Source organism: Dreissena polymorpha, chromosome 7 (genome assembly GCF_020536995.1).
Source record: "Dreissena polymorpha isolate Duluth1 chromosome 7, UMN_Dpol_1.0, whole genome shotgun sequence".
Taxonomy (NCBI): domain Eukaryota; kingdom Metazoa; phylum Mollusca; class Bivalvia; order Myida; family Dreissenidae; genus Dreissena; species Dreissena polymorpha.
In genome coordinates, this window is record NC_068361.1 from 72,267,560 (window position 1) to 72,286,437 (window position 18,878).

The following is an 18,878-nucleotide window of genomic DNA, read 5'->3' on the forward strand; positions in this document are numbered from 1 at the left end:
GCTTGACATATTTATAAAAAGGCAGTGTTTATTTTTGTTATAAAATCGAAAATTGACATTTAATTTGATGCAATCCACATTGTTTAGCGGTCAAGCGCAGTATTCCGCTCTCGGCGGCCGATGGTGTATTGCAATATATACAATGAAAAGCTGGGTTTCTGACATAATTTCAATCGTTTTGTTGACGCGGAAGTGCTTTTTGGTGGCCAAAAATACTATTGTTCCCTTTATTTAAACCTAAATCAGTATTTTTTTACACTTGAAGGTTTGTACAGCGGGGATTTCGGTACCGGCGCGGGTTTATGTGCTTGTTAAGAATTACCGAAATCCCCGCTAAGAGGCAACATATTATCCTGATTTATGCTTTGATTAAACATTGATAACTAAATTGTAAAAGTGTATAGCATATTGTAAATAAGGTAGTACGATATCATTTGTTTTATCAGATTTGTTTGGAAAATACTTTCTGAAGACTTATTATTACTATGTCATGTTATATTTACATATACTTTTGTGTAACCAATGTTTTAAATGTACATTTTACCTTTTTTACATTCGTTTACACATTTTTCACATTAATAAACTATTTAATAATTGACAAAATATTCTGATAAGAGTGTTTAAATGATTAACACTAATATGATTGTGTACAAATCAACATTAATGCAAAGCCAAAACCCAAACATAATGACATATAGACCCTTTAAGGCGTAATATGGGGGATTGGCGTAAACATGGGTGATTTCGGCTCTGGGCGTACGAATGTAGCAGTACCGAAATCCCCGCTAATTATTTTCCAAAAGAAGTAACCGAATGGGAGATAATACATGTCACTGGTTGCTAATGAAAAAAAAACACTATAATAATTTTGTTGACACTTGAAGGTTTGTACAGCAGGATTTCGGTACCGGCGCGCGTTTAAGTTCTAGTGTAGAATTACCGAAATCCCCACTGAGAGGCAACTTAATGCTGTCAAGAGTGCTTAATAATTAAAATTAATATCATTTTTTTGCACCTTAACATTCATGTGAAGTCAAAAACCATTCATACCGATGACCTATTGACCCTTTAAGGCGTAAATATGGGGATTTCGGTACTAGGCGGGCGAATGTAGAATTACCGAAATCCCCTTTTCATCATCGCACATTAGTGTAACATAAATTTAAACACAATATATGTAGGGAAACTCATATGATTCGCGTAATGTGAAAATGATTATTATGCTATAATTCGACCACGAAACTTGACGTGACTTAATACCGGACATTATGGAATGGAGCTACGCTTGCCGTATTTGACATAAGACCCATTTTCGCAAATTATCTTATCAATGCTACTGTTTGGGCAATCGGTCACTTGCCTTAAATAAAGGACCAACTAATTGTTTTTAATGAAAATTCAATACTGCTCCAGCAGCTGGAGTTTCACTTCTTTATATTATATGAATTTGATTGCTATAATCTAATGCGTATTCGACACGGAATTATTGTCAAGGTTTTTCATTTTGTCAATATTTATCATAGCAGGGGACATTGCTGACATCAATATGGATACTGTTTTCATTTTGTCGAGAAATGATATGACTTATTATCAAGATTATTTTATAGTACGGTAGCGTTCTCTTCACAAGTGAGATTTATTTGTACTGGTAAATTGCTCTTATACTCACCATTCGGACTCGACGATCGGCTCGAATAAAAATGTTAGTCGCTTAAAAGTACAAATTCATCATATTGAGCACGATTATTATTATTACTAGTATTATTATTATTATTATTATTATTATTATTATTATTATTATTATTATTATTATAATTATTATTATTATATAGCTTTTAGAAACTTATACCTTAAAAAAAATCCCATTGGAAAAAAAATCCCATGGGAAAAAAAATCCCATGGGACAAAAAAATCCCATGGGAAAAAAATCCCATGGGATTTTTTTATTATTTTAAAACACGATATAACGCGTTGAAATCGCGAGAAATGCTCATCATTTGTTAAAAGGTAGTGTTTCTGAAGGTTACATGAATAAATCTCTAAAAATCAGAAAAAAATCCCATGGGATTTTTTTTTCCCATAAAAAATGGGATTTTTTTTCTATCAAAGTAAATTGAACGAAAATAAGCCCAAATGCTTTAACAATGCTTAAAATCGATAACTAAGCACAAACGAACGTGTTTTATGTTTTTGAAAATCCCATGGGATTTTTTCTCCCATAAAAAAAGCTGGAGAAAAATCCCATGGGAGAAACCAAAATTCCCATGGGATAATGAAAAATCCCATGGGATATTACAAAAATCCCATGGGAACCCCAACTTTGCAAATAAAGTTCATAGTGAAGAAAACGCATTTAACAAGCAAAAATAACCAATTATTAATCACAAGTTAGACTTTTATCTTATACTTTATCACAAATAAGCAAACCTTCAAGAAAAAGGGTACTTAAGTTTGCGAAATTTCGGTTTCGCAAAGTTTTTCCGGTGGCCGTTAATATGAAGAAATCACCATACATTTTAACACTTATTCATTTAATTTATTTGTCTCTTGTGAGCCCAAGTGGGAGTTTACAATGAATGAATAGCTAGTTTACATTTAATTGCAAACGAAAGAAATATCGCCCACACGCTCTTACATGCGTGAATAAATATTAAATCTTCCTGAATATTGGTTCAAATCGTTTTTAATCTGTTTTCTACGCATATAATGTACTAACATCCCATGACCCAGTTTGCGGTTAAATCGTGCATAATATAAATGCTTGCATTCAAATATCATGCCAAGGAAGAAGTTCAAATCTGGGGAAGTGGAGAAGTAGCAAAGTTTACAGTTTTGAGTGTTGATTTAGATTTTAAATTGTACATGTGATCATTTGACTATATTAATTGCAATCTAACGATAACATCACTCATCCATGACGATCGGACTATTTAGCACGTGGGGAACGTATGGTTTCATCTTTTTGCACGCGGACATGCTAGAAAAGATTTAACGCGATAAAAGTCTGATTTTATTTTAATTTCATAATTTTATGTTGATTTATACAATACTATAAAATAATATCAAATGTCCATTATATCAAATGCATCTATTGCGCTGAAAAGAAGATGAGCGGTAAAAGTTTAAGTTGTGTTTGTTAATCGATGAGGTGAAAATAGTATAAATTTAGAACGGGCATTGAAGATAAAACCCAACTTATGTGCTTAATTTAGACAGGTTCAATAGTTGAGTATAAGTAAACTTAATCACAAACTTTTATCGTTCAATACTTTACATAGATAACAGACAAGGGAAAAAAGCTTTACGCTGATTTATTGAATCAATTACCTTAATGCAAGAGCACACAACTCTTCAACAAATATTGTGATATACACAACAATAATGGTATTTCTACTTCTGTAAACCATAAACAATTCTCCTTTTAAGTTTCGTTTGATTTACTTTATGTTTTATTTATAGTAATATATAGCTGCATAACTTTTGCCATAACAGCTAAGAAATAGCTATATAAAAGTGATTTGTTCATATTTATGTACAACATCAGTGAAATATTGACGTCACGAACGGTTTATTCGTATCCAGCTGGCTAATATAATCAAATCAGGCGAATTCAATGCTTATAATAATAAAAATACAACTGTATGCGCTTCCATTTTCTTTTCTTCCATCCATTAACTTTATTTAAAACTATACTATTTGGGGAAATGTTTGTATCGAACGCTAACAATTCTTACCAAAACACGATCGATTTCCAAAATCGGATGACTGGTGAGAGCACTTTATTTTATTCCCATTGAAGTTTTTAATTATACCTGATAAACACACTACTAGTATTCGAAATGTGTTTTGGATTCTTTCAATACTAATTTATTTAATATATTCCCAAGCATGTAATGTACATGACAAATATTGGAAGTCATATTGACCCGAGAATCCAGAGGGTCTAGCTTGAACGTGTGTTTCGTCACAGAATTTACGTCATAAATAAGTAATCATTTGAATGCAAATAAAAGTGTAAATGTTAGTGATCAAGAAACGTGCATTGTGTAAGTCATGTAACTTTATCCATTAATGTCTCGTCGATATTGTTTTTAGTCTGTTTGCAAGCAGTTTTTTAAATTATCTCTGTCACTTTTAAATGTTGTCTTAAACTCGTAATGCTTATTGAACATGTAGTTTTTGGGATTCAATTTTGAAAAACAAAACAGCAATTAAAAGCATCTATGCGAACGTCTGATATTCCAGCCGAATTCAAAGTCGTATCTGACATTCACGCATGCAATATATCCACTCATAAAAGATTACATTGGGGTCGACATAAAGGTTCCTATGCTGTATTCACGAAAAAAAGACAAATATGCGTTGCTCTTAAAAAAACAACAACACAAATTAACAATTGTTCACGGAACCCCAAAAAACATGAGTAATGTTTAACAAAGCATGGATGTACGTGATACTCTCGAGACAATTAATTTTCTTCATTTGACATTCATTATTTTTGTCCATGCAAATTGTCATCTTTAGTGATATTTACTGTGCCGTTTTTTACCCGATGTATCATCCTTATAATAATTCTTTATATATAAGAATTGCATTAAATATAGTATACATTATATATTTACTGTGTTAAACTAAATATGTAACGTCGTAAGAACCGCGACATTGCCAACGTCGCCAGATATTCTAACGCGCCCAAATCGTCAATTTGTCGACCTAAATCCGCAAAGCACCATACAAGGTATTCAGAGCTCGCACGATACTGTAAAATAACACGCGACACTTTATAACGCAAATATGTGGATATGGCGACTGTCGACCTAAATCGTTCGAGTACGACATTGAGTACGAAACATGACATTTTATTCTGTTGTGCGTCGTTGATGATTGTCGTTCGTCATAATGATTGTCGGACGTCCTGCTTATGTGATTTAGGTCCACGGTCGATAATTGCTTGATTGTACAACATTTGCGTGACATATCCTGTGTCCTGTAGAATATAGTGCGCCGCCTTGAGAACGAACCACTATATATATATATATATTCAACTTGACACAAAACGGCCACCGGAAACACTTTGCGAAACAGAAATTTCGCAAACTCAAGTGACCTTTTTCTTGAATTTTTGCTTCTTTAATATATCGTATGCGATAAAAGTAAGATTTTTTGCTGATAATTGATTATTGTGGCTTTCAAAATCAGTTTTTGTCACTATGAAATTTATTCGCAAAGTCGATCTCCCATGGGATTTTTGCATCTTCTCACGTGATCTTCGTTTTGGCTTCGGATTTTTTCCCATGGGATTTTTCCAGCTTTTTTATGCGTTTGAGTATGCTTAGTCATCGATTTTGAGCAGTGTAAAAGTATTTGTGTCAAGATACAGCACGCGACATTAAAAAAGGAAATAAGGCAATGAGTAATGATACCTATGTTTTGATGCAACTCTTCTGACAAATATAAGCGTTTCGGAACGACATTCAAATCTTGACAAGTCGCGTGTCTTTGTTCCTTGTCGAGGGTCATTGTAATCTGTACTGTTTAGTACCGTGAGTCGCGTTGATAACCATGTGTCGATCTTACAAGACAACAGTCGACTTACAATATTGCATTAACCAGATTCAGATGTTACGAGTTGGGCATTGAATCGATTGCTCGAGTATCCGTTTTGCGTCAACGACCCATTTAAAAAAAGAACGTTTTTGTGAAATGCTTTTGGAATACAGGAATAATGTCCAAAACTCGTAAACAATATTTGAACATCCAATAACTATAAATAGTTATTATTTATTATAATGATGATCAAGATAATTAGTTGAATGAAAATATATATTTATTTATCATTATTTCATATAATGAACATGAAATAAAACAAACCAATATGCATGTTAATATGTTACAAACCAAACTATTCTACATAACAAGGATGTTAGTACTTCTCTGTAGTTTGAATCTTTGTATTGTAAGAATTCGTCATGTATACAGTTTTAACTCAGGGTTACTGTAATGCTTTATGTATGCATTATGAAACTAATAAACCCTAATCCAATTACAAAGTTAATTGTTCAGATGCTGTTTTTTAATTCTTATTTTCTTTTATACAACACCAATTGTCATTAAAATAATCAGACGCGATTCATTTTATAAATACAATACTTCATTATAGTGAGCTAAATAGAATATGTTGCATACACATAATAATAATTTACAGTTAACGAAACAAAAGCAACACACAACACACGCTGACTTAAACAATGAAACAGGTCTCTCTTCAAATCAAAGTCGCTTTAAATGTTTCACTCCTACATACATTTAGAAGAAAACATGTTCAATTAAGATGTACGAGCATGTTTAATAAGAACAGATGTGAAACTGGATACACACGCTAACCAACTGTACACACCAAAACATTTAAGACGTAATATTTTGCCGTGTTGCAAAAGAGACCCAGCAACGGGCGACAGTTTACTGAATATTTTAAAATATTTAATTTAAGTCTATGAAATAAATCGGGTCATAAATGCAGAAGATAATTAATATTTACTACTGAATAGGTATAACGAAGGCATTTCAAAGATTAAGTGTTGACCGTTATTAAATGTTTATTTGTACACAGTTTTGGTAGTCAGAGCTGTTTGTGATGCCATCTACTGATGTACACAGTTTTTGTTGTAAAAACTTCTTGTGGTACCATCTAATGACGTGTTGAAATAACTGTGGTAGGAAGGAAAACAAGTAAAATAGACTACAATAACTTCTATTGAATCAACAAAATGCCAAAGAAAACAATTGAATATTAACAATATGCAGTGTTTTTTACAAAGCTTTTTATAGTATACTATATGTTACTATACATTTGCATTTTGTTAACAATGAAATGGAAATTCCATTTAAAAATACCATTTCCGCGTTCGTTGAGTCCAGCATATAAATGAAGATCCGAAGCTTGATTTGAACCCACCTGAGTTGTTTCATATTCTGAAGATTGGGACCGTTTATTTCGTCTAAAAAATAAACCAGTATATTAATAATGGCTTGTATGGATGCACCAAAAGTTATAGTTTTGTCAGACTAAACAGTTTTTGGTAACTAAATGTATGTATACATAAAAGAGAATTAATGAAAATCATTTAAAACTTGTACAGTACAATACCTTGTGCGAACGTAAATCAGCACTCCAGTAAGAATCAATCCAACAATAACAATGGCTGCAACTCCACCAACTATTCCTGCTGTTTGACCACCGGAGTCGCGTGCTATAAGATAAGATACTGTTTGCAAAATCATTATAGGGAAATTATGATAACTTGCCGCATATTAAGATGAAATGCAATTATCTTGAATATCTCTACTCTTAATGTTTATGATTTTATGTCACTATATTACAGAGTGCAGGATCACGTGACATTTTAGGGTTCCATCTTTTAACTTTAATGGATTTATACACGACGGTAAGTGGTGCTTCATTTAAAAAGGCTTTGTTAAACAAGTTTTCTTTATTATTTCAACAAGTGCATACAAGTCAGATTTTTATGCTGCTTATGGCAATGTGAAATACATCAGAATTCCTTTGTTTAATAAGCATGTGTTCTTGTTAATATTTCCATTTTTACTGCATTCATTGTACACGGTTGTTTCACGCAACGTGAAATTTTGTCATCGATTTCAGAAGTATTCAAGGTTGTATTCTTATACCTTAAGATAGCGGCACAAACTGCCAGAAAAACTGTCTTTTACACACTATAAATTTTTACAAATGTATTTTCAATAACTTGAGATATTTGAAAAAATAAAGTTCTTAACGATGTGTTTTGCATTCTGTCAAGCCCGTGTGTAAACCCCTGAAAACCCCGTTGTTTCTGCCTCCTGTATTATTTAAGTACATAATTTGTGTACGCATAAATTGAAACTATAAGTACCAGTAACACAATGAACCAATTAATATAAAACACTGTACATATTGTGCAGATATTCACTTTACAAATTGAAATCCCGAATACAATGAAAACATTACGGTGATGTACACGCCCGACCTAAAAAGATGGAACAATTAACGAATACTAACAAGTTTCCGATGTCGTTTCATCTCTTACCCCATGCTTGCAAACGCCGTTTTCCTGCGAGAACCGTGACCCTGTCACGACGCCATTACAGTTTTCTGGACACGGAGTGTCGCACTTCTTGCCGTAGAAGTTTAGAGTACATCCGAGGTTACAGTCGCCACTTATTGAACACGACGTGTTGAGACAATGTTTGCTGCATTCAATATCACACATGAAACCAAACTTGTCAATTGATCGACACGACAAGCATCCGCCATTGGTCTGATTGCATACCTGACAGTTTGCGCTGCACATTATCGTGTACGTTTTGTTAAATTGCTCACATAATGGTCCTGAATAATCATGCATGCATGTGCACGTTCCGGTAACACGATTACAACCATTATAATCGCATCCTTGTGAACATTTTATGTCACACAAAGCGCCATACCAAACATGCCAAACATCGAGCACATGTTGGTCCATTAAAGTTCGGCGAACACATGCATGATCCATTATTGCGATCACATGTATAATCATCACATCCTTGTGAACAACTGTGCTCACAAGAAGGTCCAAATTTACCGGATATACATTGGTCACAACGGGCTCCATTAAATTGTTCTATACATTGATCACATTTGGTTCCTGTATAGTTTGGAAAACAAATACAGTAACCATCGTATCGGTTACATACAGTTTTGTCGCATCCTGCCGAACACGTTATATTGCAATACTCGCCATACTTTCCAGGTACACACAGATCGCATTTATATCCATTACAGTTTGGACGGCAGTTACTTTTTCCATCAGTCCGATTACAAAGTCCACCATCGCATCCTGTAGCACACACCATTTCACATGACGCTCCGTATCTACCAGGTACACGCTGGTCGCATTTGTATCCATCAAAATTTAAACGGCAGTTACATTTTCCATCTGTCTGATTACAAAGTCCACCATCGCATCCTGTAGTACACACCATTTCACATGACGCTCCGTATCTACCAGGTACACACTGGTCGCATTTGTATCAATCAAAGTTTGAACGGCAGTTATATTTTCCATCAGTCTGATTACAAAGTCCACCATCGCATCCTGTAGCACACACCATTTCACATGACGCTCCGTATCTACCAGGTTTGCATGTTGAGCAGATGGTTCCAACGGTACATGTAGAGCAGTTTTGATGGCATTTGTCGATGCAGTTGTTTGCTGCATTATAATACCCGCCTTTACAAGCATCACACGTGTTAGGTACTGCACACATGCAGTTGATTGAAGAACAGTTTATCACATATTCACAGCGTTCACCTGTGAAACCCAGGGAGTTGGTTGGACATGGGTGACAAAGATACTTTTCCATATAATATCCAGTTAAGCATCTCCTACAGTTATAGGCATTAGTACATTCACAGCCACTCAGACTACATTTTTCACAAGTGTCATTCAATTCCAAGAAGAACCCGGGTGCACAATTTGCGTAACCGCTTGTCACTGCGTAAAGAAATAACGTAAATGTTATCCACTTATAATCAAACGTTTTATAAAGTAAACCATATTTCTTATATATAACATATATTGTAAATTCACTTATTCTAACAATTGACCTTACCATTGACCAAAATTAGAAGAGACTGCGCCAATGTGATTGTTTGCCGCCCTTGCATTTCATTGAAAAAGAAAACAAACAATACATCATATTATAGTAAATACATCAATCTGTGATTGATAACCCGTACTAAGGCATTGATTGAACAATTTATTTTTGACGTGGCTGTGTAAGATCACTTATTTTGCGATCTTTTTCGCAGTGAGACAGTTGACTGCCAATTAAAATGCGCACTTGTTCTAAATGGAGCAAACTGATGAAAATTGATCATCATGTAACACTAACTGTTGCACACTGTTTAGCACTGCTGATTACATAGTGCTCATGCGGAGTTTGAGGTTACCGAGATGCCTGACGTCCATCGAAACTTTAACCGTGCGTGCGTAAATATGTATTTCAACAACTTTACTGATCGCTGAGCAGATTTTAACGAAGCTTCACGGGAATGATAGGCGGATTACCATGTGTAATTTAAAATCGTTTTGATCAGTTAATTTGTCGTTCACCACAGCTAAAATATGATTTCAAAATGGAAAACCATACTGGTCTGATGTTTTTTTGGAAAACATCGCCTAGTAGTCTGATAAGCATTTTAATAAAATCATGCTCCTGAGGTCAAATCTATCCACACTAAATTGGTCACATATACATTAATAGCAAATTTAAATAAAATATTACTAAAACCAGTCACAGAATTGTAATGTTTATAATGTAACATCGTATGGTGGTCTTCTAAAATGTGCACCAAAGTTGAAGTTGACCGTTTTCTTAAATGTACAAAAATAAAACATATAATAATCCTTTTTTTCAAATAACCGAAAGGCATAGAGGTTTAATATTGGCTAATAACATCGCACGGTATCGTTGTCTTAGCTTGTGTAAAGCATACCCTAAGGTCCAAACTGGCAACTCATTTGTTTCCCGTATAGTATAGTAAAATCGTCTTCCTTTATTTAGTATGTTGTATAGTTTTAGTATAAACAAATACAGGAAACAAGTAATCCCCATGGAGTGGCTAGTTTTGGCTGACAAAATAATGACGTCGTGAAATTGTTTAATGACTTTTAGCAATGACTTACCCACATTCGTTTGCATTGAAACCGAAAGGAAAAGATGTTTGGATGTCAGATGTAGCATAGTACGTTGTTCCTCTGTTAAAATTTAACCAAATCATGCCTCTAAGTACTAAATTTACCCCGTTCCAGTTTGTTTATTAAACATATTGAGTTTGTTTTATTTTCATGCAAACACGCATTCGGAATAAGGTCACCGGGTCAAACGTCAAGGCTTATTTCTATCAACTTAACCTAATTAAAGCTAGACGTTTTAAAGACAATTATTTCCTACGACACTTGTTTGGACCAGATAAATCCATTAGTAAGTTAAGAGGCCTTACTTCCACACAAATATCATTTCTTTTTGTCAATGTTTGTGAAACTGACAAATGGTCATATTTTTACTTTATCTGTTGCAATTACAATTCTTTTCTTCCGATCATCTTAATTTAAAAGGTAGTTGCCACTACTCGTGTCTTCAAATATATTATTTGGAGGAACACTTACTAAGGCTATATTTTTGCTAAAATAGGCTGCAACCGATTATGTTTTAAACATCAACCTCCATATGATTGTTCTTCAGTTGTGTCAGTGTAAGCGAAATCCACCAAGCAATTGTAGCGGTGTTAGGTCCACAACATTTAAGGAAGTATGCAAGCTACAGTAGTAACAATGACTAAGGACCTTACATACATATGTGACATTATTGATCTCCACTGAAATTCCTTCGTTAATTTCAACAAACACATTAAACATAATGATCAATTGCTAACATCGAAGGTGGATGAAATTAAAAGATCATAAAATTGTGAACGATCGCTTAACATGTTTTAGTCTAGCAGGATTTGTTGCTATATATTACAATTTGCGCAACATTCGACACTTAATACTAGTCCTCAAAGATCTGTGTCCATGCTAAATATCAATACATTAAAATATAAATACTTGAATCATTGTTTACTTTTAAGATACAACTAGCATAGGAATGGACAAAATACACCAATAAACGATACGTATGTTGAATAGTAATAACAGTTGTAAATGTAATGATACGTACGTTTAGCGGTTAGAACCTAAGTAAATGTACTATTATGCCAAAAAGAATAATTCCTCTGCAAATAAACACGTTCACCTTTCAGAATTGAGTATTGTGCAATGACATGCTTTATATATTTTTACGGATTATTTACTTCCAGATGAACTCAAACTTCCTGGTTTACACACCGTTTATGTACTACATTTTGTTTAACGCCTGACTACATTTTGTTAAACGCCCAATATGAAAAACCTAGTTGGTAAAATTTAATGGGAAAATAAGAGTCACGCTCTGATTACACTTATTTATAAAAGTTCAATAATAATGAAAGATTTAATGTTCACTTTCATAGTCCCAATCAGTCTTTATCTCCATGATCACAATTAATTTTTAAAGACAAAACTATGGTCCGTATATACCGTTACACATAAACATGTGCTTAACATTTGACTGCTGCATTTTCTGCACAAAATATGTTCCACATATCCAGTATATACTTGTATATGTGTATTATATTAGTTCTAATTTGTAATTCGTTAATATTAAAAAGGCAAAATGAAATCAAAATAATCATCAGCATATTAAATAAAAAAATAACTTAAAGTACGTAACATGTCCTCAATGTTATTTAATGTAAAAACGGGCGTTCTTACTATATACCAACATGTAAAGCTACATGTAGTACTTAACATCCTACAGTGTTTGACAAATAATATTTGGGAATAAAAATAGAACAAATACTATTACGACTTTAACTTCTAATTCTTTAGTTTGTATAAAGCTTGATATAATTTGTAATTAATAAGAAAAAAGATCATGCAGGACACAAATATTATGTATTTTGCCAAATTTCCGTCTAAATTCTGACTGTACCTAAGGCCACAACAAATTGATTACATGTTCGATGGATTTCCCGCACCTTAAAATCTTAAAACGAAATAAAAATATTTAAATTTTTATTTTGCGCCCGCAGCAACAGTTTTGCTCCGAACATATTCGTTCAATGATTTAGTTTAATTTAGCCTACGTATTTTACGATATAGACTGTTATAACGCTTTCCGAACTTTAAAGTCAACTTAGTCCGTTTTTCCTTTTTTTGTTTTAAGTTGTGTTCATTATGAATGTGAGAACTTTATTCTTCTTCTTCCCCTTAAGTATAGGAATGACTTATGTAAAAAAGTCATTGAGGGTCGGTGTTTTAGACTGCGAACGTTTCTACAAGCTCCAATAATTTTGGGTTTATCATTTTGATAGCCATATATAATGTCAACTGTCTGCGGCTATGTTATTCTACTGCGGCCTGCTTCTTGCCAAAGAGTAGGGGTTACGAGAGTGATGCGTGCTTTCCATATTTAGAAATTGCACTTTGAATTTAGCTCTTGAACGGCTATTCCTGCATTTTTGTTGGTCGAACTGTCCCGCGAAATAATAATCATATGCAAGTGCAAACTTTGCCGCATTTTCAGAGTGCAGTTGGTTTATATATTTTGTCAGTAAAGTACGATTTGTTGTATATCTATGTTTCACAGCGCTTTGGGCACAGATGGCATTGTTCAGTAAGTTATTATCCCTCGCCATATGCGGAGGGATATTGTTTTGGCGTTGTCCGTCCGTCCGTCCCTCTTTCCGACCGTCTTTCCGTCCGTCCGGAGCCATATCTTGAAAATGCTTTGGCGGATTTCATTGAAACTTGGTATGAGTATATATATGGATAACAGGATGATGCACGCCAAATGGCATTATACACCATCTGTTAATAACGGAGTTATGGCCCTTTATATCTTGAAACTTGCTTTTCTGAGTGTCAAATATAACACTTTTGTGTCCAGAAGCATATTGGCGGGGGATATCAATTCAACAAATGTGCTTGTTTAAATTGATTTGATTAAAAAATTGTTCCCTCTTATCGTTGTACTGCTATTGTTATAAATATATATAATAGTACTAGTCATTATACTAGAATGTATACTAGTCTTTTTTTGCACTCAAATTAGACCAATATATGTGCTATGTTAAAATAAAGTATCAATTTATATAAACAATATTTGTTTGTTTTTATTTTGCGCTTTCCTGCGATTTAAAAAAAAATGGGATAAAATTTAATTAATTTTTATTTCGCTCGCTCGCTCAATACCTAATTGGCTAAAATCCATAGAACACATCATCAATTTGTTGTGGCCTAAATGTTTTTGGACCAATTTAAAAAGCGGTACATCAAGCAGATTCAGTTCAAGACCTAAACAAGAAACGTTGAACACAATGCAAACTATTTTTGTAGAAAAAAATACAACTTTGGAGCGCAAGATAGTTAAATTGAAAACCAGATTGCAAAAATTGCTTCGCTTATAATGCATTTATTTTAATAAGAGAGTATTATTCATTTGTAAAAATCATATATCGTATAAAGATGTAAATTTTACATTTGACGGTCAATTATACGCATATAGGTGATGAGCATCAAAAAGTACCTTTAACAAAGGCTTTTTAAATTCAGACTCTATCGATACCGATAGTTAATCGTCAATCGAATAATTAAATATGTTTGGCCTTTATTTGTTTAAAAAGTATATCATTTGCAATACATGTTTACACATGTTTAAGTGTGGTATAAAAGAAAGCAGCCTGATATCTTGGTTAAATGTTAACGTCAAAGTTTCAAGGTAAATAGTCAGCTTATTGACATGAGCATAGTTTCTTCTCCAGCATTGATGGATTTTTTTAAATAACCAGCTAGAAGTTACAAGCATGGTGAAAGATAATGTCACACACTAGGAGCAGGTCCCTAGGTAACACGTCAAGGTTACATGTCAAACATTAGAAACATGTATTTTGCATTGTGTTTTAATAATTAATTTGTCCTGAATTGAAATGTTTTGAAATACCTTAGCGGAAGGGAAAATTGTTTAGTGGAGTGTTGGTCGAAAGAACCATATTTAAATGTCAAAATTAAAAAAGTGTTTCAAATCATAAATTTGCGCAGAACTTGGACTTGGATGAAGTTACTCGCCAACTAAAATGTAGTTTTTCATGCAATAACAAAGTATCTTAGTCAAAGTTTAAGGTATTAATTCCAGTTTGAAAATAAAATTAGCAAACTTAACTTTAATGATAAAGCAATTGAACATTTGTCTCATCGTTACTGGATAATTGTTTATAAAATAAGACGAAATAATGTGGACTCGTATTATACAAGGATGCGCTTTAAAAAGGTTGCAATGTACTCTGTAAAAATGGGCGGATTCTAAATATAAATGTCGTTTTAATTAAATACGTTAAGAGCACTGATTTCGGGACAGTTATATTGTTTAACCAGTTTTAAAATGTACATATTTGCAAAATTGTTTTGTGAATATTAAGTTATATTTTAATTGAAAATAATAATGTGAACCATGCGAAGTAATTGAGTTTGTATAATGCATTGCGTATTACACATATTAAACATATTGTGAACATTTTAGTAATAAGTAAACTATTCGATGATGCTAATTGGTTAAAATAAGATTGTTGAACTATACGTTAGTTGTATTTTTATTTAGCGTATGAATAACTCAAATACAAGTGTCTTTCGCAAAAAGCACATCTTTATCGGAAATAAGCCTTTAAATTTTCCTACAATCAATGTAACACCAGGTTTTGTTGTATGCCAGTATGTACTCTCTTATACAATATACTTGACTTAAATATATATTTAAAATCCAAACGCATGGTTTCATAAAAAAGATCTTACTCTAACTTCCTGATCCCTAAATTCATTCAACTCGTAAAAGCCCATTAGCCCTCGAAATTAACGAATATTTCGTACAATATTTCGGAAAATAATCTAAACAAATAAACATCAATGTACTTTATAGCAATAGACAAACTTTAAACGCTATATGTGGTCTGGAAACATAGATTTAACGTAACATAAGTACTTAAAGTGATATTCTGGGCATTTTTCACTGTTGAATTGAGCTGAAAAGAATTAACAGGGCCAAAGAGTTATTTAAATGTGGTGACTGACCAATTTTCTTGCTACCAGTTGTTTATTAAAAATATATTTTATATTCGATATTTTACATGACTCACCCAGTCCTCTAAGCCGAATTGATCCGTAAAACAAAATTGTGTCTTTGTGTCGTTTGAACGAATCTGCACACAAAAAACTAAATTTAGCCTCACATCGTACATGCATGATCAGATGTCAAACAAAATTACGGTTGATATTCAAAAGCATTATTTTTCTCTTTCCGAAATATTGTTTTAGTATGTTGATGCTGCATTAACAAATATAAGTGTATATGAAGTGAAAAAACACAAAATAAACAACAGTTGCCACAGACACCTATAAACTGTTAGATGTCCACAATATCACTTTAAAATTCAACGAATATTTGGCAAAATATTTCGTTTAATACAGTTAACCTATACAAGATCAGTGTTCCTTATAGCAATAGCCAAAATTTAAACTCCAGGTGTGGTATGGTTACACATATTTTACGAGATATAAAATGCTGGTTTTTAATTTTTAGTGGCACAATATATTCCATTTTAATTTCCCGCAACGATATATATTCATACGACACCGATATCCATTCATACAACACACGAACACTAACTTGGTACATGAACATGTGTTGAATATACATGTATATTATCTCGCAAAAAATAAAAAAGAGCATCATATACAGAAAAGAGAACACAATTGAAACGCTTTATTAATACGTTATGTGTGATCGGGTGATGGATGATATTTATTTCACTGCAATAAACACACGTATATATTTTTCAAGAATGATGAGGCAAAAAGGAGAATGTGTTCACTAACATCTCAAAACAGATACGGCCGGTCGCTTAGAAAAATGCTTTGCCTTATCCTTGTTTTTTCGGCGTAAGCTGAATAAGCCAGCTTTTCACCCTGACTTGACCTTTGTAAGTGTCCAATAATACTCAAATAAAATTTCCCGCGGCTAGGTACGAATGAATACACTTCATTTATTCCATTGGCTGATTTGAGTATAACACCAGAACATTGGAAACATATCCGCGTCTTTGTAACACTGTTTTACTGCATGAAACAATTTTATCTCTAATGAAAAGGCCCAATAGATATAACAGTTTTACAATCAATTTTCGACATAAATACAGTTTGTGCGTTCACCTTTTATTTTCAGAGAATTACCAGCGCAAAAGCGTTTAACTAAAGGCTATGTTGTCATATTTAGTACTTACTTGCATTGCATTTCAACCCGCGAGGTTTCGGGTCAATACGCGGTCATTTTGTGAAAGTCAGAGTTTATATACAGTTCATCACCGGAGTTCGCAAAAGGGGTTGCGATCATTGTGTCTTACTGACAATGACGTAGTGACTGTAATGCATTGCATTCCAATCCGCAAGGTATCAAGGTCAGTTTGCGGTCAGTTGCAGAAACCTTTATATAAACGCCGTCTCGTAAACTTTGTGCACTTGAAGTCTGTTTTGATCAGAAAGATACTTAATAAAGATATTCGGCGATATTATTCTGGTATGTCAATCATCGATTTTTAATATGGTTTCAAAATTGCATGATGAGGACCAATTTTGATAAAATTAATTAGAAATATTTATCCATTTAGACCAGTTTATTAAGCATGACCACAATAATTCGCTATACTATAATTATGCAATTAAATAAGATTCGAGTATTGCCGGCTGACCTATATGCACTCGTTTATTTTCATGTTTCTTGTGTTTTTCTATTCTGTAAATATAGATATCTGAGTAATAATATCACATAAAGCAAAATAAGCCACGAAATCTGGCGCAACACCCCGTAATTGATTTGCTTATGATGTAGCTAACAACTGCGCAGAAAAAAGGCATCCGCTACTTTTTATCTCATAGAGATAACTTTTGATCGTTCATAAACATCGACCACAATCAACGCCGTATATCTTTTTTAAAGATATTTCTTGTTTATACACATTTTATTTGTCAATGTTATAATGATATTAAATGAGAGAATAATTCGGAATATAAACAACAATGTTTTTTTTTATTTCTAAAACGCAATTTATTGAATATTATCGAATTAGGAAACTGGTAAAAACTCAACGTGGACTGCAAAAAAATGTCGAGTCGGCAAAATGGGTATTCACATTCCCGTTTGAGCCATGGCTTACACATACATTTTCAAATTTCAAACGATATGTGTAGTTCGAAAATAATCGGAATACTGATAAACACAGATATGTAATTATATAAAGAAATAAAAGAGTGACACGATATTTAAAAACGTATCATTGACTTTTGCCAATTTTGGATAACATGTGTAAGAACACAGCATAGCAAATTACAGTCACATGACTAAATATTGGAGACTGGATAGCCACCTGCATGGTTCTACATACGTAACTGTGGACTGGATGTAGACTAAATCCAAAGTTATATGTATGAAATGTTTTTCATAGTATCTACATTGTATTGAATGCTATTAAAATGTTGTATTTCTGAACAGGTCTAAGCCTACGATGATGGTTAGACTATTAATTGAATATGTAGCAACATCAACCCGATTTTACGTTTGAAAGATTTTATTGTTATTATAATGGGGGACATAAGCACATATTCACACAAATGAATTTAGAGTATTCATTAAATAACTTTGCTTCACATTGTTTTAATCTATTGTGTCGCGTTGAATATTGCGTGTCTTGTTCATAGAATTGAAAATAACAAAAAGAACACGATATTTGAGGAAAAGTGTTTTTCTTTTACGCGATAGACAATTTGACTTGAAACCAACACTCAAAATCGGCAAACGTCATTCAAGTTTAGAACCTTTATTTTACGTTCATGTCATTACCTTGTACGGATGTTCGCCAGGACTGCAACCAGAACCACTCCTTCAACAACAGCAGCTGCTCTGTTAACGCATGTCGACTGTAATTACAAATGTCTTCAATACTTTGATATAAGCAATTTCAATTTATGTACATCGTATCAGTTATTCAATCAATACAACTGAATAAGTACATCTATACTATAATTATTATGAAGATGCAATCTTATTTGGCACCATTTCAGTAATTTTCATATAGTAGACGCCGGTCCCACCAAATTGATTTTTTTAACTTATACTAATACGGTTTATAAGATTCCGTTGTTGTCCGACCTCTT

The 18,878-nt window shown here is 33.2% G+C and overlaps 1 protein-coding gene across 1 annotated transcript in view; it reads right to left on the reverse strand.

Moving 5' to 3' along the window:
- Positions 1–5,902: 5,902 nt before the first annotated feature.
- The window catches only part of LOC127839821 (protein psiL-like), a 228,444-nt gene continuing 215,468 nt past the window's right edge, over positions 5,903–18,878 (reverse strand). The window contains exons 2-4 of the mRNA XM_052368208.1: positions 7,148–7,250; positions 6,895–6,998; positions 5,903–5,907 (exon numbers count right to left, since the gene is read on the reverse strand). Coding sequence (XP_052224168.1) covers positions 5,903–5,907; positions 6,895–6,998; positions 7,148–7,250 — 212 coding nt within the window. The remainder of the gene's footprint in view (positions 5,908–6,894; positions 6,999–7,147; positions 7,251–18,878) is intronic.